Here is a 26914-nt window from a genome sequence, read left to right on the forward strand (position 1 = left end):
TTTTGTATTGCTATTATTTTGTAATTTAAATCGCTGTAAGTTTAAAATTTGATTATATTCAATATTTACTTTTCTTGATACAGCACGATCTCCAGTTTTTAATGCAATGTTTGAACATGAAATGGAGGAAAGCAAAAAGGTAAGCTTTACTGAAAATGTTGCATATACATATTTGTACCTTGTGAAAGAGGAAAACACTGCAGAAAACTTGAGGCAAAGCAGACTGAGGAGGATGAGGGTTCTTATGGTGCATGAGGGACAGTTCCTGAACCTCCCCTGGTGAGTTCTGAGGGAATTTGTGTAGAAAGAGTGGAGAGGTGCTGGAGGATTTGGATTTTTTCAGGTACTTGTATCTGCCCTAGATAATGTTTTCAAACATCAGCTACTGGTGTAATTGACCTGGTAATCTCTGCCCCCTTTTTGCCTCAGTTTCTCTTCCTATCAGCTGATTGACTTGACTAAGGTTTTGCTGTAGAGTATTGAAGTGTTTTTTATGGTAACCAAGGAACAAGAGGTGGATTATGACTGGAATTAAGCCCTTAGGCAGTGGAACACCTTTTCATTCACAGCTTCTGCAGGCACTTGACCTGTGTAAGTGTTTTGGATGGATGGTTTCTTAATCAGCAAAGCGCTGCTTCTACTTTTATGCACTCCATGTCTCCCACGGCGAGGAGCTGTTTGTGTCTTTCTTGAAGAATTATCAAAAGTGGGTTGGTTATGGGCAGAATCCATGAAAAGGTGTAGAACTCATCACCTCACAAAAGGGTTATGATAGACGATCATAATTTGGGTTTGAAAACTGCAAAATGCCACTTGTGTGCACAAACACATTGGGTGAACGTGGTGCTGTGGTACAGCTGAGGGTCACTTTACTTCCCAGCACCTCTCCAGTTTGGAAGCTGTCACAGGTGAAGTGGAGTATTGGGAACATTTTATTGAGGTTCCTGGACTGAAAGAAACCCAAACATGTCACAGCTTGAGTAATGTGCCATGCCAGGCCTTTGCCTTCATCAGCAGTGGATGTCCCGTGCAGCCCTCCTCCTAGATCCTGACAGGAAACCAGACCACGCACATCTCCTGTGCCTGGGATTTTTATAGTCCTTTCAGAAGTCTGGTGTTTGCTTCTACGTCTTTGACATCATTTCCCACTTCTTTAGTTGCTTATAGGGGGATACTGTTATAGGATTGGTCAAGCTTGCAATGGCACTGTTGTATTATGGCAATCTTCAGCTGTGTGATGTCAGTTCAATGTGTTTGCTTTTTGGATTCTCAGAACAAAACTGGGCTGTGTTGACACAGTTTAAGTTGAGCCAAGAATGGCTCAATTTGTTCTGTCTGCTGCTCTGACTTCTGATATTCCAAACACATTGTCTTTGTGTTGGAAGCTCAGAAGCATTTTTTAATATTCCTGAAACTGTCTTGATTTTTATGTACAGTCTGTGTGATAGACTGCAGAGTTATGCATTTCTAGGAAAAAAATTGCAATTACTTTTTATTGCTGGAACTGTTCCGACTGATTTCTACCTAAGTTTTAAGAGCTTTTTTATTGCTTTCAGCTTAACATTGTTGAATGTTACCTTAAATTTGTAAGGATTTTGTGCGATAGATGGTGAATGAAAACTTGTAGCATGCTTGCTGACGATATTTAATATTCACTTTGAAACTGTAGCTAAATTCCAAAGACTTTTATTGATTCTTCTTCTTCTTTACCAGAATCGTGTAGAAATAAATGATGTAGACCCTGAAGTTTTTAAAGAAATGATGAGATTCATTTACACAGGAAAAGCACCAAACCTTGAAAAAATGGCTGACAATTTGTTGGCAGCTGCAGACAAAGTAAGTAATTGACTCCAAACTTCCCAAATCTGGTGTTTGCTTGGGGAATGTTGATTAAAAAAAAAAAAAAATCTTATTTTCAGATTGTTTGATATATATTTTGCTTTTTTAAAATTTGAAGAAGCAGTTCTCATCAGAAATGAAGAAGGGTAGGAAAGGAGAGACTTTTTTAGCAGTAGAAGGTGGATAATTTTTTTTAAAGAGAAGTGTTTCAGGTATTTATTTAGAATCAAATTTCTTTAGAAATTGGACTGTCTTCCCTACAAATGTAGTAGTTCTAATCTTTCATATCTTCTTTGTTGGGACCTTGTCTACTCTTAAAATTATTGCTCTTTCAAATTCTTTTTCTACTGTGATTTTTGAGGTGAAGGGATTTACAGCAGCTCAGCAATTAAGGGTTTTTTTTGCATGCTGGCCTTGATTTAGGGCATAATTGATAACTGTAGAGACTGTTAAAAGGTTGATTATATAAGGTTGGCTATTATAAGGTTGATATATACGATTGTCTGCAATACCAGAAAATAAAAATAAAACCTGTTCAGACGTGACATCCTTCAAAAAAGAAGCACAGTTTATTAATGCAAAATATAATATAGGAATGCAGTTTTTTCCCATCAAATTTCTTGTAGGCTGTAGCAAAGGTATGAAGGAAATTAGGAAATTCAGAGATGGACTGGGGATAAAGTTAAATTTGTTCTAAGGAATGTAGCTGATGAAACTCCATTGTATCATTATTTGCCCCTCAGTTAGAGATGTGAACCTGTTCAATGCTGATTTGGCTCCTTGCTCCTCCTCCCTTACCAAGCAGAATTGAAATGAAAACTTCTGAATGGGTTATTTTTGTTGTTTGATAAAAACTCTGTCAGCAAGGTCTTTAATTAGTTTTTGCCAGGCCTGATGCCTGGGTTACATTTGAGAACTGTTCAGTGCAGCACCCGTGGGGAAGCAGTTTGATGTTAAACTTGGGAGGCACCAAGCCTGGCTGGAAGTGCGTTAAGAACTGTAGAGATGAGGAGAGAAGGAATGAGTTTGAGGAATGATTAGTGCAGTTTTTCTCTCTCTCCAGTATGCACTGGAACGGCTGAAGGTGATGTGTGAGGAAGCACTCTGTAGTAACCTCTCGGTAGAAAATGTTGCTGACATTCTTATCCTCGCAGATTTGCACAGCGCTGAACAGCTAAAAGCACAAGCAATAGACTTTATTAACAGGCAAGTAATACTTGTGAGACTCTAAATATATTTGTGTTTATATTTGGTGTACTTTCTCATTATTAGCACACTTCTCTCTTGCAGGTGCAGTGTTCTTAGACAACTTGGGTGTAAAGATGGGAAAAACTGGAATAGCAAGTAAGTTTCCCTGCCCCACGATGTTCTGTACAAACACTGCTAAGTAGACTGCAGATCTTAAGAACTGTTGCTTCATTTCCACACTACTGAGGCCTGTCACTGACTGTAAGTAAAGTAGGATTCAGCAGATGCTACCCCAGTTATGATTGTGACTCCCCCTCTAAATGACAGGGAATGTTAGCTGCTCTCCAGTGTGAGATCCTAACAATAGCTGGTTTTCATTCCATCTCCCAGGGGCATAGTGCTGTGAGGTGATGGAAGCAGCCTTTATAGAGAAAACCATTCTCATGAGTATCCAGGTTTGTGCCTGGAGGAGTGATAACCCCAGTGAGGTTTTGAGACTTGCTTGGGTCAGTGTGAGCCTGCAGTATTTCCACAGAAAGGAGGGCAGTTGCTGCCTTTGCCTTTGGGGACGTGTTTGTGCACCTTCTCACATGCCAGCACAAGTGCTCTGGAGGCCACACAACTCGTCAGTCGGGTCCCTCTGACTCTAAGGGCTCCTGCCTACACTGGAAATAGGTTGAGGCTGTGTGGCTCAGGCTCTGGCACTGATTGCAGCAGCTCAAGTGAATCACAGAGTGGAAGACAGCCAGCTGCAGAATAGCTGGTGCTAGGCTCCAACAGTGTAAGGGCAGTGGAGCACTTACTTCTTACCATCAGAATCTCCAGAGAACTTAAAGGCTGTGTTGTACCACTTTGTTTAAATTACTGTTTCTCCTTGAAACAAAAGAGGTTTCACAGGCATAATGATTGAGCATGATGTGGAAAAGAAGTGGGTGGTGAAAGATAAATAGTAAAATACCAGTCATAGAGATAAGTCAGAATCATAATTTATGTAACTACTTGATATATTTCTTCTCAAGTGACTTGGAAGTTCCTGAGCTGACTTCTGTCTTGAATGTTTGCTAGTTAACATGCCGGTCATCTTTGCTTCAGCTGAAACATCTACAGTAATTCAGGAAAATAATATGAGAGGGCCTGGCTTAATTTGCTGACTCTGGGCACCAGGGAAGTCTGAACTTTAGTATTGTTTCTCAAGGCCCTTACCTTCACTGACTTGCAGCAGCAGATTAAAGGCTTGCATTAGAAATCTGCCAAAGTTTAGAGATCATGTGGTGTAGAGGTCAGCTGATAACTTCATGCTTGATAGTATTCCTGAAACAGCGTGAGGGTGCTCACAAAAGGCTTTTGAAAATGCAGAGCAATGGGAACTTGGGATTGATGCATATTAGTTCCAAATTACGAATTTATCCTGTGTCAGTGTTACAAGCAACCTAGCCAATATAATATTCTTCATGTGCAAAGTGAATTTTTTGCCTTTTTTCTATTATTTCACCAAAAAGTAAATACATACATTGAGTAAATACATAGTTTTTTATCTCCTGGGTTGTCAGTGTGATACTTGCTGAAATCTGTTGTTGCTTTTGTGTTAGTTAAAAATCAACAGTGGCCATTGAAAGCTATTTTGAATGTGGCCCATCATCTGCACTGAAAAAAGAGTGAATATTCTCAATATGCTCCACTGGTACTGAGACTGCAGGCTCCCAGTGAAGGGGTCTGAAGCCAGCCAGCTAATCTGCCTTCATGGCTCTTTCTAGGAGATGAACTACATCATTTTTGAGGCAGTTTCAGCTGATTCATCTTGTCATCCTTCTCTCTCCCCAAACTGAGCATGCCCTTTTATGTAATGAGATTATCGTGTCTTCCCTTGCTTTTTGTCTCTGCACTAGACCTCATTTTCTTCTAGTTTTCCTCTTTATTATTTCTCATGAGCAATTTCAAGGTGGTTATTCTGACACAGTTCTCTAGCTGAGGTCTGGCTGGTACTGAGTAGAGCAGAACAAGTACCTTTTGTCCCACATCTGATTATATTTCCATACCCAAATTGCAAGCTGCTGCTTCTCTCTGTTGGCACCTTCCCTGGCACTCAGTCTGTCCCACAATATTTGACTGCCCTTCTACAGCACTTCTGCCTTGCCTGCTCTTCTCCAGTGTGCATTTGGTTTGTAAAATGGTGTGACTGTTCTTAATGCTTCTGTTTTCAGCCAAGCAACAGACATAATGGAAACTGCAGGCTGGAAGTCCATGATCCACTCCCACCCTCACTTAGTAGCCGAGGCCTTTCGCGCTCTGGCGTCTGCACAGTGTCCACAGTTTGGCATTCCACGCAAACGGCTAAAACAGTCCTGAAATCTTCCATGAACTCTAGAGAAATTGGACTGACTCCACTCCTCCTTGTCCAGAGGTGTTTTCACAAACCATAACAAGAGTTTTTGTTATCCTTGTCCACAGAACAGAAGCTGAAAAAGCCTATTGTTTGCTTTTCAGATGGATAATTTATGGTTTAATCCTCAGCTTTAAATTAGACTGATTACTCTAATTCACTGAAAGGCCTTAAATTATCTTCAATGACTCTCTAGTCCATATAGTCTAATGTATCTTGATTTTTTTATTATTATTTTTTAATGTGCCTTGTCTTTTTGACTAGGCTCTGCAGGATTGCACTAGCTCCATAATGCAGTAAAGTTGATAACTGAAGACTAATTTTTGAAAGGGATCTTCCATTATTTTCAGAAGAAAAAAGAAAAAGATTATAGTTTGGTCCTGTGCTAAGTGGAAGGTTTTGGCTGGCCTCTCATTAAAAGCACTTGAACCAGAGGCACATCATGTACCCTAGGCAAGTGCTAAATATAGGGAGAGCCTGTTTACCTTCAGCAAATGCTCACAGGCTATTTATGGCAATATACTGCTTTGAACATAATTTATTTTTCATTGTGGGGGCAAATATGCAATGGTTTGGCCCAAAAATGTATTTTCATTACAGTTTGTAATGCTTATTGTGTGTGTGTCAAAGCTGTCCAAGCGGTGAAGAGAAACACAGAATAAACCTTTTGCTTGTGTTTCTTTACGGTCCATCATTAGTTTACATTTAATGCAGAACTGAACGAGAGGTAAAAGAGCTCAATGTGAAAAGGAATAGTGTTGTATATGGAATAAATACATCCCAGTGTATGGTTGCATAGAAAAGTCAAGGATGCATAGAATGACCAAATGTAAATTGAGGAAATGGGCCAAATGGATTTTGAATATGCACTTTTAACGTGTAACTTTTGTATGTTGTGTGGTACATATATATTTTGCTTTTGATGAATTAATGAGGTACAGGTAATTGTGGCTTAACTTTTTAGATACATTTTAAGATGCCCACAGCCACATGGGATTTAGTTTTGTTAGAAAAGAAAGGCATGTCTTTTTAAGACTCAATTGAAGGTGGCTATTGCGAGCTTTCATATTTAAGTAACAGAATATTTTCGCTTATTTGAAAAAGGCATGTGAATGGTAAAAACTTTGAGGGGATTTTTCCCATCTTGACGTACATGCATGGCTCCCACAAACACCTGGCGAGGCTGTGCACACATCCAGGAGTAGTTCCCTGAAATGTCAGATGGTAGCTGCAAGCAGAGACTTGCTCAGTCTTGCATTTCAGTTATTGTACTAGCATTGTGGATGGTATTGAAATTCTGCATAATGTGAAAAGGATGAAACATTTGTAAACTGCTTGTCATGGGCCAGTTCTTTACTATATGAACCTTAGCTTTAATATCAACATCCTCAGTGTTTGATAGCTTTGTTTACAATTGGGAGGAAAAGTCTGCAGTAGTGCACACTCTAAATGTTCCCTGAGTTATTGCATTGAGTTTACTGTAATAGTGATAATATGCTGTATTTCTTTTTCGGGGGGGGGAAGATTTGGGTTTTACAGTGGGGAATGGGAGGAGATCTCACCTAATTTATAAACATCTTTGCGTAAGGGTTTGAGCTTGCCTATTAAAAAAAGTCATGCAGGGAAGAGAGAGGAAGAATTTCAGATTGTTTCTCCATCCTCATTTCATTGAGATTCATCTGACTTGCTCTGAATAAAATTTTTAGAGGAAAGAATATATTAATTTTATATTTTGGCATCTAGTAAATCACTTACAAAGGTAAATTGGAAGAAAATGCCCAGTCCAATTTTGAAGACTAAAACCTCTAAACGTAATTTTTTTCTTACCCTCTAGCTAAAAATTTATGATGGCTAAAGTGTAAAATCAGAAATTTTAATAATACACAAGGTGTCAAATTATATATTTACAGAGATTTATCCATTTTTAAATATTTATCTAAGATAAGGTCTCATAAGCATTCTCCACAACAGGATGTGAAGGTGTTTATTCCAAAACCATGTTTTTGCTGCACTGTGTAACGTGTTGGGACTACAGCTCCTCATCCTCATCACTGTAAAACTCACAGCGCTCACGTGCAAAGTGACTTGAATATTTTATGCTGTAATGATTGCCCAGGTCAGCCTGTTCTAAAGTAACAACTTACAGTAATCAGATGGAAAACGTAAGGATTTCTAGATTTTTTTTTTTTTAAAGCCTAATAGCACACTTTGTACCAAAAAGTCAGACACTGTGCTGTGATATCATAGAGTGTCCCCTCCTCGGCCAGGCAGTGTGTTACACCAACAGGAAAGAGCCCTCTGCTCTGCCCATCAGGTTAGATTGGACTTTATTTATTTATGTTTTCAAGTTCTGACAGATCTTGAGAAAAAGGTAAAGCAGTTGCTGTATTCTTAAGTGAGTGCACTAATTATTCACCTCTTTAATTACCTACATGCAGTGTTCTCACTGGAACGGGACATTGATCATTACAACCTTCCCCTTTGGATTCAGTAGCTTGGCTTCATTCCCCACATCTCAAGAACTTGCCCTTAAAGCCTCAGTTGGAAGTGCAGCAGATCAGGAATAATCAGTGGTTAGGTTTTTCCAGGCTGAAATCCTGGGGGTTTTCCCTGGTTTTCCCTCCAGGTTAGGAATATGCCGTATGAAGGTGCCATGTTTTGGCTTGCCAACACTACTCTCTCAGATAGATGTGAACCACCACTTCTGTGCTTTTCTGGGGAGAACCCTGCATGTGTCCTGTGCGTGTGTGTGTGTGTGTGTGTGTGTGTGACTGTGTGGTGTTTTTTGTCAAGGGTGACTTTCTAAAAATAAGGACTCAATTTGCTGTTAAAATGCTGTTATGTATTATATATATTTTTTTTTTCTCCATTCAAACCTCTCCTAAGGAGATGCTTTGGGTGGAAGTTGCTTCAATAAATAATCCTTATTTCCTAGTCCATTTACTGCATGCAGAAGTATGAACACATTGTGCCTTTTTAGGAAACTGTTGCAATGAAGGGATGATTTAACAGGGTGATAGGTCTTTGTAAAACATTTTTAAAGGTGAAGAAGAATACTCTTTGGTACACAATTGAGATGGAAAAGTTCAAGTTGCATTTGACCTCTGTTGCATGTTGATTCTTGCTTCCTAAATTCAGTTTCACTGAGGTAAAAACTACACAAACAAGTGGAATAAATATTACAGATACAAGTTGAGTACTGGTATATTTTTGTGAAATTGTGATAATATTTGCTGTTACAACATAAGTGTATGTCAAAACATGATAATCATGGACACAAGGTTACTGTAGTTCTGATGTTTTTCTACACATTGAGTATTTAGTATAAAATTCACCTTTGCACAGGAGATCAGTAGAGGACCTACACAGAGATTGTGTTCCTTTTAAATCCTCACAGCAAGGCTTCTCCTTTGGGAGGATAAAAGCCATGTGCAGTATTTGAAACTGTGTTTCATAGAAGACAGTGAATTGCAAATGTGAGGTACTGCTACCTGAAATGTTGTTGAATTTTGTTGAATTTCACAGTTGATTAAAATTCCTAAGCTTAATTGCGTTTTTTTTTTTGGTTTTTTTTTTTTGTTTTTTTTTTGTTTTTTTTTTTTTTTTTTTTTTTTTTTTTTTTTTTTGGTTTTTTTTTTGTTTTTTTTTTTAATTGACAAATGGAATGTTACCTGTCCTCTGTTGTCAATAGTGTATTTAGTGCAGAGCTTAGCTCCTTAGCTAGCCAAGACACTTAGTCTCATATCTTGGCTTCTGCTTACAGTAAATGGACTATGTTTGTAAAGGGAATTCACTATTTCAAGTGTTTTGCAAGGAACTTCACTGTATTTGTAACCTGGTTTTTGAAGGCTTAAGATCAATGAGTCCTATTTTAGAAGTTAAACCAGTGAAATGATTTGGACCTGTTTTGGGGTGGAAATGATATAAAGAATTCAGATATGTAAACAGTCGTATCAAACCATCCAGCCTTTTTTATCAGCTGATGTTAATGGTGAAATACTTTTTGTACCTTGTTGCTGAAAATATTTTTGCGTTTCAGCACATCAAGTTACAATAAAGTTGTTACTTATACAGAGTGTGTCTGTCTTTATTTGTTGTCTGTACCTGCATTAGTTCCCAATGGCTGCCTTTGCTTTGAGAAGGAGATTTTATCAGCACTGTTTGTCTAATGTCAAATACGCTGCTGTTCTTTTGGGGAGGATCATCTTGCAGCCTTGCTCTGATCTCCATTAACATGGTTATTTTTGTGTTTTGAAACGTTAAAGCTCTGTACAGCTTAACTTGCCCACCTGAGAAGTGTCTCCCTTAGCACAGACTCTGTCAGGACTGGTGGGAAGAAAGGTTGATGCTGTGATAATGATGATGGGATTGATGGGTTTCAAATCTGCTTTCTTCTTCCACCCACCATCAAAAACCATCATCCTTTGTCCTGCCAAAGAGTGGAGGCTGCTAATGAGCCCATCCAGCAGGAATGCTGTTGGCATGTGTTACAGGAGAAGTGGTGTGTAAGAGGAGGAGTGCTATGTAAGGGGTTTCATATGGCTATAAATATTTGCAGTGATATGTGGCTTTGGACATGCTGAAAATGATGATGTCAAGGTAAGTTATTTCATAAGAAGTGTGTATCTGGGTAGGTACATGCAACATTCTCCAGGTGTGCTTAAAACAAAAAAATTCATCCCTTAACTGACTCCACAATGATCCAGTCTAAGGTTCCTCGTGGGGTTTATATCAATAATGGCAGAACTCACATCCCCTCAGACAGCTCAGTAACCTCTGAGGGGAACAGGACTGCTTACCACTGAGTGGTATCAGAATTATTGATACAATCCAAATGTCTGACCTGAGCTCCAAATTCCAGATAAACAAAGAATATTAAACTTTGTTATTTCTTTATTTAAAAGGCTATATTTTTATCCTTTCTGAAGATGGTTTTCCTCACCATAACAAGATGTTATGGTGACATCTTGTCACCATAAAAAATTGAGTTAAAAAAACACCTATTTTCTTTCTATAGCAAATTCCAATTTTTTTAAATGTGAAAACAGAGCACATGAAGAAAACTTTTTCTCCTTTTAGGTGAATATTGTTGAAATTATTTTGCAGTGTTGGTCCAGTACTGTGTATGTCTTCTTTCTTTAAAAGGGGGAAGCTCAAATATTGAATTTCTAGTGGTTTTTACCCTATCAGCCTCTGTCACCATCTCTTGCTGTACAGGATTGCCTGTCCTGCCCTGTGCTGAAGGGATGGTTTGATGTTGAATTATTTGAGTGCAGCCTGAGCAGTCAGGTGAGAAATTAAAGTTGATTAAAGTGAATCTTTGTGCCACTACTCCAAACTTCATTTTCTATGTTTTAGATGGCTTCAGTTACAATTACTATTCAAGGTAGAATATTACCCATTCCACTACACATTTTACTTGCCATGTTTATTAAGTAAATTACATTAAAGATGCAGCTGCTTCTATTACACACAAATAACTTTGCACTTAACATTGTGATAGTGTGCTAACAGAGGAAATGGTATTAATTGCCACTTAAAATTAGTCTTTGAACAGTTTATTTTTCTGCAAACATCTTGACAGTTTTCCCCTAGAAGAACGTGTTTCTTGTTTTCAATTTTGAAGATTCCTTCTTTGTACTCTCAGAGGAAGTTGGAAAAATACAAGGAGTCAAGTGAAGCATTTCAGATGTGAGATGCAAAGGACTTGCTTTTTCCATTACAACACTGCACCAAGGAAAAAAACCCATCCCAGGCTCAGCTGAGAGAATTCTTGAGTGCTTTGGAATGGCATTCCAGGGGGTGTCAATAAGTTACATTTTAAACAGTATGTGAAGTTGGTGCTCTAAGTGTAAAATTGGGCTTCTTGGGAGTCAAGTATAATGAACAGAAACAAGCTTGTGATTTTGAGACTCGGGAAGAAAAAACAACTTTGGAGAGTTTGCAAGGCCTTGGCTTATAGAGAAAGTACCAGGAGTACCAGTTTTGAGCTCTTTGTTCAAGTGTTCTGAAGGAGCCTCAGAGCTGCAGCAATACCTGGTGATCATCATCCTGTCAGGCAGGGAGCAGGGCCTTCTTTGAAAATGTTACCTGACACCAACATTTTTGTCTTGCGTTCTTAGCAGAGTTTGGAGCATAACAATATTTTCGTGCAGGTGCTGTGTTTCAATCAAGGGTAGGTGTATAATGAGTGGAAATCTCTGCTTTGCCCAACTTATGCATGTTTCATGCGTTGGCAGTGATAGTCATGCAGAAAATAAATTACATCATGTCAGACTTGGTGCTGCTGATCAGAATGGAGACAACTGGTGCTGCATTTTAAGCAGTCACAGTTTTTGACTTCCCACGTTTCTCCCTGCACAGTTGACTGAGCCATTTCTGTTAAAAAGGGTAAATTTTGAAGCGTATGCAAAAAACATTTTAATAGGATGAAATCTTAAAGCATAGATGCTCTAGCTCAGTCTGACCTATTTTAACCTTACTTGCCACATAAACTATTTATATTTTCCATTTTTAAGTTGGCGACTTCTTGGGAAGCTTTGAAATTAATTTTATGTATTATATGCACAGTTTTCTAACCCAGCTGTGTTTATTGAGTCTTGAAACTTTAAAACAAACCACCTACTTGCTACTGAAGTGTACAACTAAAATGTTTGCCTCCAGCAAAGACTTAATCTTGCCTCTGGTACTTGTGCCATGCCCAGATTAAGAGCTCTGCTGGTCTTTGTAAAGCCCACACCATATTTTTTTAAATGGAGAAAAAGAAAGTCAGATAAATGGTACATCTTGTCACTGTCACCTCTTGCAGATGGGCTGCCCTTGTCAGACACACACATGAGGGAGTTCTTGCACTACCAAGCCCTCATTCCTCCCCCACAGCAGGACTGGGGGTTATTGTGCTGGATCAAGAGTTTTTACCAACTCAACTCAAATGGGGAGGATTATTGCAGGACCACAAATAGAGGGACATAAAATATTTGCATATTTATTGGCTGTTCTGGTCAAGATTATTTTGAGGCGTGGGTATGGGGCAGGGTGAATATTTTTTGAATGCAGCTTTTTCTTCAAATGCCTTGCTGTTCATCTCTTGTGGGTTTTTTTGAATGTGTGCTGGCATGTCTCAAATAATGTAAATAAATACAAAATACTTAGTGAACCTGCAAATGCTTTATAGTGAAATTTGGGTAAGTTCAATTTTGCTGATTTAAAGAAATGGAGATGCAAATTTCCTCATGACAGTGCCTTATAGCAGAAAATGTGTAGTGTCAGATGTGGTTAATCTCAGAACAAACTATAAAAGGGGTTAAATTGTGTACTAGATTAGGAAAATACTCAGTATTTTACCAGTAGTGCTAGAATAGCAGGCATCTACTTCTGACAAGCTGACAGACCAGAGAATTGAAACTTAATGAATCTTAATGCTTTCTGTCATGTACTTCAATTTTCTCAAATTATTTCTCCAATTAGTTCTAGTCTTTGTGAAGGAATGATTAATGATAATTAATAGATTCTTATAATTTGCATATTCAATCTCCAGTGTTTCTAAAAAAATACAGATTTGTGTATGTGAGCGAGACTGGTTTGTCTGTTATTTCTTTGGGGTGCTGGGGTTTTTCAGATTTTCAGCTTTGTATTTCCAGCTGAACAGGGAGAATAAGATGGATGCATTAAAGAGTTTAGTATGGTCTCTCCAAATAAATAATTTGGACATAACCCAAGGCTTCAGTCTTTCCTGTAAAGATGTTTTCTCTTTAGTGGATAGGTAGGGAATATAGGGGTACAAAGTTATTGCCAGGAGCTCAACTCATCCTGCTTCAGCTTTGGGAAACATTTACAGCTGCAATGTGGCAAAACTGGGCAAATCCTGGAGGGCATCTGCTCTTCAGAGGTTGATTTTGGTTTGTTTATTTTATTTTCTTTTTCGAGTCTCTATATGCCTCCTTTATGTTGTCATTAATTTTGTTTTACCCTTGACAATGCACACATGGAGGGATTTATCCAAATAAATAATCATACGAATTTTGTGTTTAAAATCAGTAGCATGAGATTTTGAAAGTCCCTGTTTTTTTTTTTGTCTGCACAGGAGCTCAGGTTTTCCATGCTGCTCTGCAGATATGCAACATTTGACTCATTAAAACAAACCCAAAACCTGCCCCAGCTCTGGGAGCCTGCAAGGGTCTGTATGTCTGAAACCAGCATCTCTTTGGGTAACTCAATAAATCCTTTTTCTTTAGATACACTTCATCAAAGAAATGGAATGTTGGCAGTTTCAACTACTTTTTAAATCAATAAATGCTTCGTTCTAGTTGTTTTGCCACCAGTTAAATATGTAGTGTTTACTGGGGCAGTGTGCCCCAGTTAGATTCACCTCTGAATATTCTGTACAAATCATAATTGAAGTACTTAAGCAGAGTATGAAAACTGGCTTTATGGAAGATTTATCCTGAAAAAAATAGTGTGGGTGTTCAGAATGTGTTGATTTGGTAACCAAGGTACACACTCAGCAGGAGGCTGCAGGTTTTCAATAAGGTATTGGAATATTCTGGGCAGTTAGAAAAAGAGGCAGAGGTAGAAAGTGCAGGTATTTTATCACTTTAAAGGAGAAAGGTTTAAAGGACCAGGTTTGGGGATTTTTAAAAATAATCAGCTGTTGAGGCTGCTCCATGTGGTATAAAACTAATCATGTTGAAGTTGGTCCAATTTTGTGTAATAAATATTCAAAGTTGCACTCTTGGTTATAGTCATACTATGAACAGTTTTGTGTTTACTTTGACAGTGCTGTCAAAAGAATCCATAATCTTGTTGCTTGTTTGCAGAGAGCAAACTAAACATTTGTTCCTGATTCCCTGGGTAAAAATATGTAGGGGAAGGTGCTATTGCACTGAGATTGTCTTTAACAATAAACCTGGTTTGTGTTTTTGCATTAATTACAAAGATGGAGAGAAGTTTCTCCTGGCGTGAGTATTTTTCTTCATTCTTTAGAAGCAAGAATGGAACCTAGGGCTGGCTCAGCAATGTTCAGTGCCAGTGGGATAGCATCAGGAATAAAAATAAGCTTTATTTGGCTGTATGTAGAGATTCTCACCACAGAACCATCAATAGTGCTGTCATAGTTTTGTAATCTTTGCTTGCTTCTTGTAGGGCTAAAATTGGTGAGAATTGGCTTCTATTCCTGCAGCTCCCCAGGGGTTAAACAGCCGGGAGGGAAATGCTGCCCTGGAGGGAGGCAAAGGGCATGGCTGGCCACTGCTCACCTGCCCACAGCCATGCTCCTGCGTGGGGCTGTCAGAAGCTCTTTAATCAGCAAGTTTGGCTTAGATGGAGAAGCTGGGGGTGAAGTGAAGGAGGGCACTTCAGTGCCCACCCCAGGGCAGTGGGAGCAGTTGAGCAGCCAGAGGAACACCGGGGCACTTGCAGTTTCCTTATGTTGTGATTGTTTTCTTTTACATCAACAGAAGATTCATCAAATAATGGATAAGCAGAGGATGATGAGTGCTTTTATTTCTAGTGGATTTGGGCTGGAAGGACTTGATGTCCCTTTCTCATGGTATGTCAAATATTCTTTCCCATTTGCACCTTGCAGAATTTATTTTGTCTCCCTCTCCTGGCTATCAGCTGCTGGGAGTGGGTGAAGGGAAATGACAGTAAGGGACAGATTCTGGCTGTGCTGGCCTCAGTAACCTGTGGGTTGGGGCAGGGCTACTCTCACTACTCTTGGGAAGAACTGCAGAAATATTTGGGAAGGGAAGAGGATCTTTCTTTGGTCCTTGCTCCCAGAGCTGTGTGCCGACATCGTGTGTTCTGCAGCCTGGAAAAGGGATTTGAACAAAGACACATGGAAGAGCCTGGTGTGATGATGGTACAGTTTGTTTTCTGAAAATGTTGGTTTAGCAGAATATTGCCCTTATTGCAGAAACTCCCGAGCCAAATGCACGTGCACATTGTGAGCTTTAATGTGCTTTTGTGTCCTGCAGTAGATAAAAATGTCAGTCATATTCTCCATATTTCATAGTCCCCTCAAATCCCTGGGGAAGGTGCACATGTCTCATGTTACTTATGTCCCACCAATAAAACAACCCTCTAGGAGGAAATCTGTGCAGGCCATACAGCAAGATGTCAAATTAATTGCACCGAAATAATGAGTTAGCACCAAATGCTAATCAAATATTGATGGAAGTCATACTTTCAATTATCTTCATTATGGCACAATGTTTTATGTAGACATGAAGTGCTGGGAACGTGGGCATATGTTATCATTAATCTTGTCATACAAAAATATTAGTAATTTTTCAAAAAGCCACTGTAAATGTGCTGGAGGTCCATGTTTAGTATCTTTTTGACAGAGTAAAGTTTTTTGTGTGCACCCCTTTTTGTTTTGAAGGAGCAGGGCTGGAAGGGCCAGCCTTGAGCTCAGGGAGGACAGAGCTGTAGGGCAGCCCAGCAGAGGAGTCCAGAGTGTGGCTGACAGCAGGAGATGGAGCTGAGGCAGAGGGGGGCTGGTGAGTGAGATGTGACCCAGGGTGTTCTGCTCTGGGACCAGGGGATGGGCAAGAGCCACTCCCCTCCCTGTGTGCATTACCACTGAGGAAAAGGCCTTTAAGCATAAGGATTTTTTCAAGAGAAGGACTTTGTTAGTCAAAAAGAAAAGTCTAGGGCTATCTAGACTAGAAACTAATTAAAGGGTGAGTCCCAGGAAGAATCCTGTCCAAAACCAGTTTTATATCCAGTTGCCTTTGTGGAGGATGGACAGAACTTACCACATAATTCACAGATGAAAGATGAAACAGGTACTATACTTTCCAGTCTTGTTGCTCTCAAGTCCCTTGGAGCTGTTCTAGAAAAGCAAAAAAAAATTACTTCCAAGACCTCCAAAGTCTTCCTGGAAAATGCTGTCCTATGAATTCTTTTTATTTTAAATGAAATTTCTTTTTCATCAATCAATAGAAGGCATAAACTGAGGTGAAAATTAGTCCTTCCTGCAGACTTTGAGGAAAAGTTGTACAGGACTGCCTTGGTGGGTCTTCTTTTCCAAGCTGGACTGGAAAAGAGGTCCTCCTGCCATCTCTGCATGAAGAAATAGTAAATTTGTGCTAGTTTTCAGAAAAAAAAATTTAAATGCTCCTTTTATGCCTTTTGGCCATAATTGGCAACTTTTGCAGCAGGTGAGTGTGAAGAATGCTCACAGCAATAACTGCGTGATGTGCCAGTGTGTCTGTGTCTCCATGGGCAAAAAAAAATCCAGTCCCAGGAGTGTGAACATTCTTTGTCACTTCTGAGAGCACTGAAAGGTTGAGAGTGGAGACAGGTGGGTGATCATAATTAGGGAGGAGGGTGTGAAGATTTTATTGCAGTGGGTGCAGCCTTAGTGCCATTGTCTAAGTGTAAATTGTTCCTAAAAGATAACTCTGAGATTATTCACCCCGGAATCTCCGTGAGTCCAGGGAGAGGCATTTTCAAATTACCAATGGTGAAGTGTGGCAGAGCAAAAGGAGCACTTGAGCTGAAGAACAGCTAATGCCCAGCAGAGCAGAACTGCAGCAGCAGCTGCTGAGGAGGTAATTCTGTGCTCATAATGATTCCAACTTCTCTCAGAAACTATCACTTTGCAAGTATCCCTCATCTGAAGTACAGAGCTTCCCCAGACCATCAGAATAGTATCTCTCCACATCCTGAGCATGTGAAATTAATGACTGAATATTATGCTGAGAGCCATTTAATTAAAAACACTTTCATTAATAATGCAGTTGGAGAGTGTATGTGTGTTATGTAATTAAAGATAGTACATCAGTAAATGATACTATGCAAAACCAATTCAAAAAATTCAAATGAGTTGATGTAGCATAAGGAACTTAATTCAAGTGGGAATAAAGTCAGTGTGAAATAAGCTCAGAGTTTTTTCCTGGAAGCTGCAATTAATCTGCTTCTGGCAACACAATTCAATACTCATATTTTAAATAAGAGGCTGTGCTTGTTTTAAAGATAACTAGGGTGGTGAATCAAAATAGATGTCTTTCTCCCCTCTTTTTGCCAGATATAAGTATCTCTTAATGTCTGGACACTGCTGAGCCTGGCTGACCTGGAGGACGTGGGCAGCCTTGCACACCATTCATCTGTGCTGCTGTTTTTGCTTGGAGCAGTCAGGTTGTGCTTGGCTGTGACAAAAGACTGTACGCCTGGTATTTGTAGTATTTTTACTTTAAAATGTAAGTGGAAGAGAGAGGTTATTCCCTCGGGGCAGATCAATCTCCCTGTGTGGCATTGCCTTCAAGCAGCTGGGTGAGAAGGCTTGTTGTTTTCCCCGGGCACTTTGGCTAATCCAAATCTTCCCCGATTGAAGTCAGAAACGCCTCAGTTAAATATATCTGACATGAGAAGTGGATTGGAATTAAGTAGCTCTAAGTACTATTTAATAAATAGGCTTGCTTATCGTCTTCAATAAGGCAACTTGAAATAGTTTTTAATCCTTTAGTTTACCTGCTCAGAAATCTGTGTTAAATATTCTGTGCTCTCAGGTTAGCAGTGCTCAGCATCACCTGCTTCAGACACACTCTTCCACCACCTCTTCTTTTAAGGACTACTGCTGGCTTAGACGGGACTGACAGCTCCTCTCAGAGCAGTTTCCTGCTAAGCCAGAACGTGTTCTCCTGTCCAAGTTAAATGAACTTGATGTGTTTTGAAAACCTGAACTGATTTTTTTTTTTTTTTTTTGGTCATTCTATAGAACAGCTTGGTGTGAGTTGCATTTCATCAGGGGCTTTTGAGATGTGGGCAGGAGTGTAAGTGCTCTCCACCCATCTAAAACCTCATAATTGGGGTGTTTCCTCCGTGGCTCTTTAGGTGTTTATCAGTTCAATCTTGGAATAGTTTGGGTTAGAAGGAGCCTTCAAGACCTTCTCGTTCCACCCCCTGCCCTGGGCAGGGACACCTTCCCTCGACCAGGTTGCTCCAGGCAGGATCTCTAGCACAAAAGATGCCAAGTCTTGTTTTCTGGGAAGCAACACTAACTAGAAGTTCAAAGCAAACACCTTGATAGCTTTAGGTGGGGGTGGGGTTTTTTTTTGGCCATTTTTAACTTCAGGGCTAATTCAAATAACCTCCAAGTCTCATGTTTCACTATCCTCTTTCCTGCCGATTTGGAACCAATTATAATGTATCACCTTTCAGGAAGATCACCAGCTTATTTGGAACAGTTTAGATAAGGTAGCCGAGGCTTAATTGGCCTGTAATGATGAAAGAGCCACGAACTGTCTGGGAATGAGGCAAGAGAACAACGAAATGGGATTTGCATCGAGGGGGCTGAAATGTAGGGCTGCCAAGGGCAAGGGAGCAGAGTGAGGACTGAATGCTGGTCTGGGATCAGGCTGCCAAAAAAGCTGCCTTGTTTTCCAAGGATGGTTACATGAGAGGCAAGGGGAGCACTGGGGTGTCTGGGAAGGCGTTCCTGGGGCAGCTGTTGCACAGGGGCTCCTGTGTCGTGGCCGTGCTCAACTCCTGCTGATGCCTTGTGAAGGCTGACCCAGAACAGAGACTGGACAGAGCTAAAGGATAAAGTAGGGATTTATTCAAAGGCCTCAGTGGATGCACCTTGGGCAGCGCAAGAGCCCAGCCAGGGCTACACCCAAGATGAACCAAAATGGTCACAAAATGCACAACCTGTCACAGAGTCTCACACTTTTATACGTTCTGGTCCATTTGTATATTGGAGTTAATTGTCCAGTTCCAGCTTTAGCCCATGAAGTCCCATCCTGCTTGTTTTTCTCTCTTCAGTCCACGTTGTTTGTGCTCTTGGGCCTGAGATTTGGATCATTTGTCCTTGGTGCCCAGCTGGAGAAGGAATTGTTTTATCTCCCTACTCTGTGTAGAGAGCTCACCATCCCCTAATTATGAAGCCTAGACCCACACACTAAAGCTGCACAGAATCTGAAAAATGTAATAGTTAAAACCTGAGGCATCACTGCCATGTGGTGCCCCTGCCCTGCTCCCATGGCCCAGCTCTGGGTGGGAGTTCTAAGTCTGGCCTCCTGACAAGCCAGAAGAGACCATGGTGTGTCCACATGCCAGCTCTGTGCTTCCCACAGCATTCCTTGCTGGTAGCTGGGAGAGGTGGTTGAGCTTTTGGCTTGCACAGGGAACGCTCCTCACCGCTGAGCCCTCGCTACAGCTCAGCTGCTCGTGCCTGGCTGAGGGGTCACAGAACACTCTGAGCTGGAAGGGAGCCAGGAGGATCTCTGAGTGCAGCTCTAAGTGCAGGGGGTCTCACCCATGACCTTGGCGTGATCAGCACCGTCAGCTGGTCTCAGTGCATTTTCCCTAAAATGAAGAAAATACATTTAGAAGTCCCTGAAGCAGTGGAGCTTTTTTTCCTCTGTTCGGGCTTAAGGACAAAAGCAGAGAGCAGTGGAAGAGACTGAGCTGTTTGGCTATTCCACTCCTGTTGAATAGGAAAGTGCTGATATTTCTTTTGGAGTCTATTTTAGAGTCCCACCACTGTTTATGCAGGTAGGATTTTTTCTTCTCCAGCTAAACTGTTTCCCATGACTGTAATTGCTTTTTAATTGGGCTGCAGCTGGTGCTGGATTTGTGCTGAGCTGGAGACTGAATTACATCTTTGGAAATAGCTTTTTTTTTTGTGATTTTTTTTTCCCCTTTCAAAATTCAGTCAGGATGGCTGGGGTTCTTGCTTGAGGGTACCAACAGCTCTGGCCTTGCTTCTGACTGACAACCCTCTGGTATTTGGGGCTTGCAGAGCTGTGCCATGGAGTTGGTAGCAGCAGCCTTGGCCATGTCCTGTGGACTCTGTTCAGTTCCCATCACTCCTGGCTGCAGATCTGAACAGGTTTTGCAGCCCCAAGCTCAACAGCCCCCAAGGGAGGCAGGGTTTGACACCAAGTAGGATATTTCATGATAATTCAGCTCCTCTTCTGTAAACCCACTTGATTTGTTAGCTCCAAAACAAAGGATGCTGCTCCCGATGGAAAACGTGCAGGAGGTGCTCACGAGGGAGAGGTGGGAATGGCAAAGTCTGGTTTTTCAAACTAGACACCCTACAGCTAAAAATCTACTTGATTGATGTGTGTTTCATTGAGCTACTTAGTGTAGAGCAGCTTGTTATTGTCTTTTCAACTGTGCAAATTTGAATAGAGACAGTGCTAATGACGAATCATTATTATACTATAAATAAAACATTATCCAGATTATGCTGGTCAACAGAGCATAAAACAAATAGCAAATTCTAATGTCCTTGAATTACAATTTAAAAAGAAAAGCAGCACAGGATGCTGATCTGCACAGAACACCCTTGCTTGGTTGCTGTGAGAGATTTTCCAGTTGCATCAGGATCATCCAGGGGTTTGCTCATTTGCAAATTCACCCTAAAAAGCAAATGTGCAGCCCCAGGTAGCCCATGGCACACAGTGCTCAGCTCTCTGCTGTTCTCTGCCCTGCTGGCCCCTGTGGCACAGCTGCTCCTTGTGAGGGCCTGGCACTGCCACATGGTCCCCATGGCACCGGTGAGGCTGAAGAACTCACAGCAGGATGTGCCCACTAGTGAGGGCTGCAGGGAAATCAGAAATCTGAAGGTCCTGCGGACAAAATTCTTCAGGGGGGAAAGAAGAAAAACCCCGAACTGTTACTTCCTTCAGTTGGAATGATTAAAGAACTGTGGATGTGCATGGTTCCTGCAGCTCTGCACAGAGTGCTGGCTAAAGAAAAAAGCTGAGGCTTTGTATGTTTGTCATGGATGAGCTTTTTATTGGAAATTTTTAATGTTCTCCCCATTGGGTGGGGAGAACAGCAGGAAATGTATTTAGCAAGAAGTTTATATATTTAATATGAACTCCCTAGGCACAGCCCCTAACCTGCCAGAGCTCAGGAAGTGCTTCAGGCACAAGGTGGGATTTTGGGGTGTTCTGTGCAGGGCCAGGAGCTGGACTCAATGATCCCTGTGGGACCCTTCCACCTCAGGATATTCCATGATTCTATGAAATTTTCACTGATATAAATGTGTACAAAACTGTCCTGTGGAGATTGGGATTAAATAAAGGCTGTATATTAAAAACTTCTACATTAAGTTGCTGTAGTCATAAATTGTCATTGCCCACTCAAGACACTTTTTTAAAATGGTATTTAATCATTCAAGTTTTTCCTTCAAAATCCTTTGAATAAGAGCCATAATAGCAACAATTTGAAACTTGTCTGAAACTGTCACCTGCTACACAGGAAAATGTTTTTACAAACATGGCCTGTTCTGTGTGAAATGAAATCATATTTAGTTTTGTTTACATGGGCAGCATGACATCTGACCTAATCAAGCCTGTCATCATTGCATTGCATTTTGCTTACCCTGCTGGTGCAAATAATTTCTTCTTAAGCAGATTTTGACTGCAGTAAGAATGTAACTGCTTTTTTTTTTTCCTTTTTTTGATGTTTTCAAAATTGATCTGAAAGAAAAACTGCATAAAAACAGCAAACACCTGCTTTTAAGCTGATTCATAAAGTATTGTGGTTGGAAGAAGAGTGGTGGGGACTTGGTGGGTGTGATGGAGTTTGGTACCACGGCTCCCTCCCTCTGCTCCTGCTCCAGCTGCCAGGCTGCTTCCTTGTGCCAGGGCTGCATGGGAGGAGACCAGGGTAAGTTTCTCCCATGGTTTGTCTTCCTGAGGCCTGGAAACCTCAGCCTGGGAAGTGCCACAGCCAGGGAGGAGGAGAATCCAGCTCCCCTTTTGATGAGGAACTGAGCAAGGGCTGAATCAGCAGCGAGCTGCCCTCTCTCCCAGCGTGTTCCTGCTTGGGAGTGTTGTACAATTTAAACTTTCCCCCTCACTTTTAATGGTACCCGGTGCAATTATTAAACAGTTAAGGATTGCCTTTGTCAAAACACGCGCTTCATTTCTCACATCTCATGGAATGCTGCTGAACCTCCTCTGCCTAGGCTTGTACACAGTTCACTATAGCACCCATTTAAATATCTCCTAGAAAAACAAATTCCAGCTGGGCAAAAATGCAATGAGATGTTGCTGTGCCTTAGTTTTACTTTGTGTCTTCAGACATGCAACATTTGAAACTAAACATCAAATGGGCCACAAGCAAGTGCCAGATTTAATAAACTCTCTTTATTTACATACAAATACATGTACACATATGTTCTGCATATGTACACATATTTAAGTGTATATACATACATGGTTTCCACATACTCTACAATAAATAGCATGTAGGGTTTTCTTTTAATTGCCTACAGTGCTGAGTAAAAATGCATGGCAATAAAATCATGGCTTACAGCTAAGTTACAAAAGCACCAACCACTGAACTCGCAGCAATAAATCCAAGCTCATGTACAGCTGGGGCAAGGACACGCTATACAGAATACAAAGTAGACCAACTTGTAGGAATTGACAGGAATAGGCAAACTAAAAAACATCATTATAGACCAGGAGAGACTCTGTATGAAATAAGATGAAGGAAAACATTTAGATTATTGATCAAACTAAACCACACACTTAAATTTGTCACCTAAAGAGAAAAACAAATCACCCAGTTAGTAGTATATTTTTAACAGAGTAATTTTTGTGTGAGTCTTTACCAAGGAAATCAGAATTAATCTCATGAGTGAGTCCTTCCGAGCTGCCACAGTCAATTGTCTGAGTGCACATCACCAAACAGTATTTCAATAGTGCTTTATTTAAGCTGTGTGTAACTTCTTGAACCCTGTGTGCGAGTCTGATTGGAGGCAATCTGCACTTCCTCAGCCAGCTCCTTCCACAGGACCTGTGACATCAAACTGTCACCAAGGAGCAGGAGAACAGATTGGCAGCAGCAGCAGATCAATACCCAGAGAAAGCACAGGGGGTGATGCTGGAACCTGCATGGCCAGAGCCAACCACTCCTGACTGCAGTGGGACCACAGCTGGTGGAGCACAACCACAGCTGGACCCTCCCTTGCACCAGCTGCAGTGCAGGGAGCTGGTTCTGCACTAGGGGAAAGCCTGGCTGAGTATTTATATTAAGAGTTTCAAACCTGCTTTGTGAGGTGAAGGTGCATAGATTTTTGTTGCTCTCTCTCTTTGTCATGGCTGATACTTTGACTTAAGGTGTGCAGTGCAGTGCTAAGGGAGAGACTGGTGCCAAGAAAGAGAAAGCTGCTTGTTCAGGTATCATCCTTGTGCTGTGATGTATTTTCCTTGCTACACTTTAATGTTCAGGGGCTGGATAGCAAAATACTTGCTTCCTTTGCCTGGAAGCCAGCCCCTGCTACAGTTCAGAGAATCACAGAATGGTTTGGGTTGGAACGAATCCTAAAGATCATCCAGTTCCAAGCCCCCTGCCATGGGCAGGGGTACCTTCCACTAAACCAGGTTGACTTAAACAGAGATTATCTTTTTCCCAGGTATTTATAGATTCTCTGTTGCTGCAAAACTAATACTGGGTGTGTGTGCTTGTGTGAATGTGTGAGAGGAATCAAACCCAGTGGTGGGCATGGGAGGAGGGAATGTGTACCACACGTGCACACCTGTAGGGTCTGATCAACTAAAGCTCATCGAGGTCTAATTACATCATTGCATATCCATGGGTAGGAAGTCTGAAGGAAGAACTACTCACTCTTCACTTCAATGAACACCTACAGCTACTACAACTCATAAAATGCAGTTATTTCCTTTTTTATCAAAGAATTAGCACTTCCTCTTAGTATCTGGACTTGACTACTTGAGCCCTCTGTGTAACATTCTTTATGAAATCAATGGGAGAGCTGTTTATTTGAAGTTTGAGTATGAGCAGCTTTGAGGCTGCTTCATCATTTGTTCTTTCTATTGTCACCTAAAGTTCCCAGTGAGAAATAGGACCTGCTAAATGCTGTCCACTTCAAGTAAAAGACAACCTCTCTGCCATGGAATTGTTTTAAAAGCTGATTTTTAAGATCAGTGTTAATTACAGACATAATTTTGTTTGATTTTTTTCTCGTGCCTGCCTGGCAGTTCCCTTACGAAGGATGAGAGAGCTAAAATGCAACGGCCTCAAATGAAAACGACTGTTACATAAACAGCTGGATTAGTTACGATACAGCACGAACACAGCTACAGTTTTTAGAGACTTTTTAACCTGATAGGAAAAAATATTTTTCTCCAAAAGGTTAATGGGAATGCTCGTTTTTATGAGTGATCCCCCAGCCCCGGGCCGGGTCAGCCGGAGGACAGGTACGGCGTCTCGCTGTGGTAGTTGTAGTCGGGACAGACCTTCTGCACCAGTTTGTAATCTACGCTGTAGAAAGCGATGTAAATGCAGATGACTTTGAAGGGTTTGGAACACAACCAGGAGACATGGCTTTGGGTCTGTTCTTGGTAGCAGATCTTGGAAGGGTCAAAGTTGCACAAGGCAGTTTTTTTAGCGCGGTCTGTTTTCTCGTACTCGATGCGGCAGTTGAAGGACTTGGACTCCTTGGTCTCCAGCGTGGACTGTGGAGATGGTTCAAACTCCACCACTTTGGAAGGTGGCACCAGGCTGACAGAAACATTCCCCAGACCCGTGGAGTTGTGTCGGAAATATACGCTGAATGTTCCGTTGCCGTGATCGACGATTTTCCCCGTGATCAAGAGGTTCAGCTTTACAGTTTTGATGTTGGAGTGGAAGTCACCCCATCCAAACATTTTCTTGAATTTCCCAGTTTTTACTATAGGTCTGCGTTTAGTTCGTGCCAGAGATTCCTGAACCTCTGTGATGTTGGACAACCAATCCCAAAAGTTTTCTATGCTGTCCGAGTAGGACACCTGGCCGTGTTTCAGCACTGGAGATGGTTTAACAAAGAGGCGTAGAGGGTTGATGATCCTGGAGTGGACCACGTTGTCAACCAGTGTCTCTGCAGCATCCTTGTCCTCCCAGTCCAGCACGTCCGCGGCTTGTACGACCCTCCTGGTGTCACAGAACACCTGCTCCGAAACAGAAAGGGAGAGCAGTGTGAAGGGGGGAAATAAAACAGCCAAGACACAGGAGGAGCCATTAATATTTATTTTTATACCCATAGGGTCTGAATCAGTCACCTGGACCACTGCAATGAGTAATTTCTACTGTTCTATGAAAGTTCGGGGATTTTACTCAAAGTAGCTTATGGAAGATGCAAAATTCTCAGTAGGAGCCATCCATGGGGACAAATGGATAAACCTCTGGACAGGCTGTGATGTGCAAGAGCAGGCCCCATGCTCACAGATTTGTTAGATGAATACCTGACTGAGGAAAGTGGAAACCCTGAAGACCAAAGTGGCCCCTCTGCTAAAAGATGGAGTGAAATAGAACAGCACGATTTTCCAGTCCCTTCATTTTTCTCCCCACAACCTTCCAGCTGGTTTAGGCTTAAAATCGTGTTCTGTTGGTGTAATTGTCTCCTAAACAATTTGTTGTATATTTGTCTTTTCTGGTGTTGCTTTTTCCATTTGATCCACACTTAGTTTGCACGTTTGTGCCCTTAGTTTGACACAGTGAACATGGCCCTGTTTTGGTGTGCTGGTTTCAGCTGCACAGCTGCCTGTGCTTAGCAAGGCCCAGCCTTCCAGAAGTGCTGAGCATTCCCAGCCACACAGCACAGCTCAGTTTTAAGATCCGTGACAAGGCCAAGCTGAGTCTGCAATCAGAAAGCAAAACCTCCTTCTAGTAGTGACAGAATGGCCTTAAAATTTCAGAGTCAAACACACAGGTCTCAGTAAAATTCCCAACTCGGTGCAGACACACATTTCCCAGGTGTGTTCTTCCTGCTCTCTCTGGCAGTGAAGTCCTGTTGGAAACGCAGAACTCGAGTGTATGATCCAGAGGTCAGAAGCAAGATCTGTGTTTCAACAGGATAGAAATGATTATCTGACTTTTTAGGTCCTTTAAATCTTGAGTAGAAGCTTTGGAGAAGGCATTTTTAGGGTCTGTTCTGTTTAGAACTGCCTTACACAGTCATCCTAATGTACAAAAGAAAAACTTTTCCAGCTGCATCTATTTCTACAAACCGTGTGAACAGAACAAAGAGATGTTTAAAATGGGAAGAAGAAAGGACACTGTTGTCCTGCCCGTGTCCCTGGTGACAAACTGCTGCTGGTCCTTCCTCCTAGCAAAATGCTGTTCTTGCTTCATCACTGATCCCACAGTGCCAGGATCCAGGTGGTGGATCCCAGTATAACTAATGCAGGGGTGGGGTTTTCACTCTCCAGCAGCAACATTACAGGCTGGAGGTTTGCCTAAAGCAGCCAAAACATGGAGTACAGACGTGGAATGTGCAGGATGGAATTTTGTGCTTTGTGTCTCATGAGGGAAACCTCAATGCTGGGCTTGCTTTTCCCTCTGCTCCTGATCCCAAAGGGTCTTCTACACCTCTGGTTCCTCACAGGGCTCTGTTTTTACAATATCCAGCTGTTATTTCTATAAATTGCAATTTTTTGTTTTATAATCTGGCAAAGATTAGAAACTCCAAAGCCCTTAATTTTCACTGGGGCCTGTTCTGCAGCAATAGGCTCCAAACCAGAGCCCAAACCCGCTACC

At 41.3% G+C, this 26914-nt stretch overlaps 2 protein-coding genes across 3 annotated transcripts in view; one reads left to right on the forward strand and one right to left on the reverse strand.

Moving 5' to 3' along the window:
- The window catches only part of SPOPL (speckle type BTB/POZ protein like), a 37211-nt gene extending 23639 nt beyond the window's left edge, over positions 1–13572 (forward strand). Inside the window, exons 7-11 of one of the 2 annotated variants that reach the window (XM_053948032.1) lie at positions 84–139; positions 1714–1836; positions 2903–3045; positions 3130–3183; positions 13491–13572. In XM_053948032.1, coding sequence (XP_053804007.1) covers positions 84–139; positions 1714–1836; positions 2903–3045; positions 3130–3183; positions 13491–13542 — 428 coding nt within the window. In that variant the 3' untranslated portion in view covers positions 13543–13572. Of the gene's footprint in view, positions 1–83; positions 140–1713; positions 1837–2902; positions 3046–3129; positions 3184–5228; positions 9479–13490 lie in introns of those variants that run through there. The other variant, XM_053948031.1, reaches the window with a different exon arrangement.
- An 8924-nt stretch (positions 13573–22496) lies between these two features.
- NXPH2 (neurexophilin 2) overlaps positions 22497–26914 on the reverse strand; it is a 35190-nt gene continuing 30772 nt past the window's right edge. The window contains exon 2 of the mRNA XM_053948432.1: positions 22497–25326. Within this exon, the coding sequence (XP_053804407.1) occupies positions 24583–25326 (744 nt within the window). The 3' untranslated portion in view covers positions 22497–24582. The remainder of the gene's footprint in view (positions 25327–26914) is intronic.

Source organism: Vidua chalybeata, chromosome 7, assembly GCF_026979565.1.
Source record: "Vidua chalybeata isolate OUT-0048 chromosome 7, bVidCha1 merged haplotype, whole genome shotgun sequence".
Taxonomy (NCBI): Eukaryota; Metazoa; Chordata; class Aves; order Passeriformes; family Viduidae; genus Vidua; species Vidua chalybeata.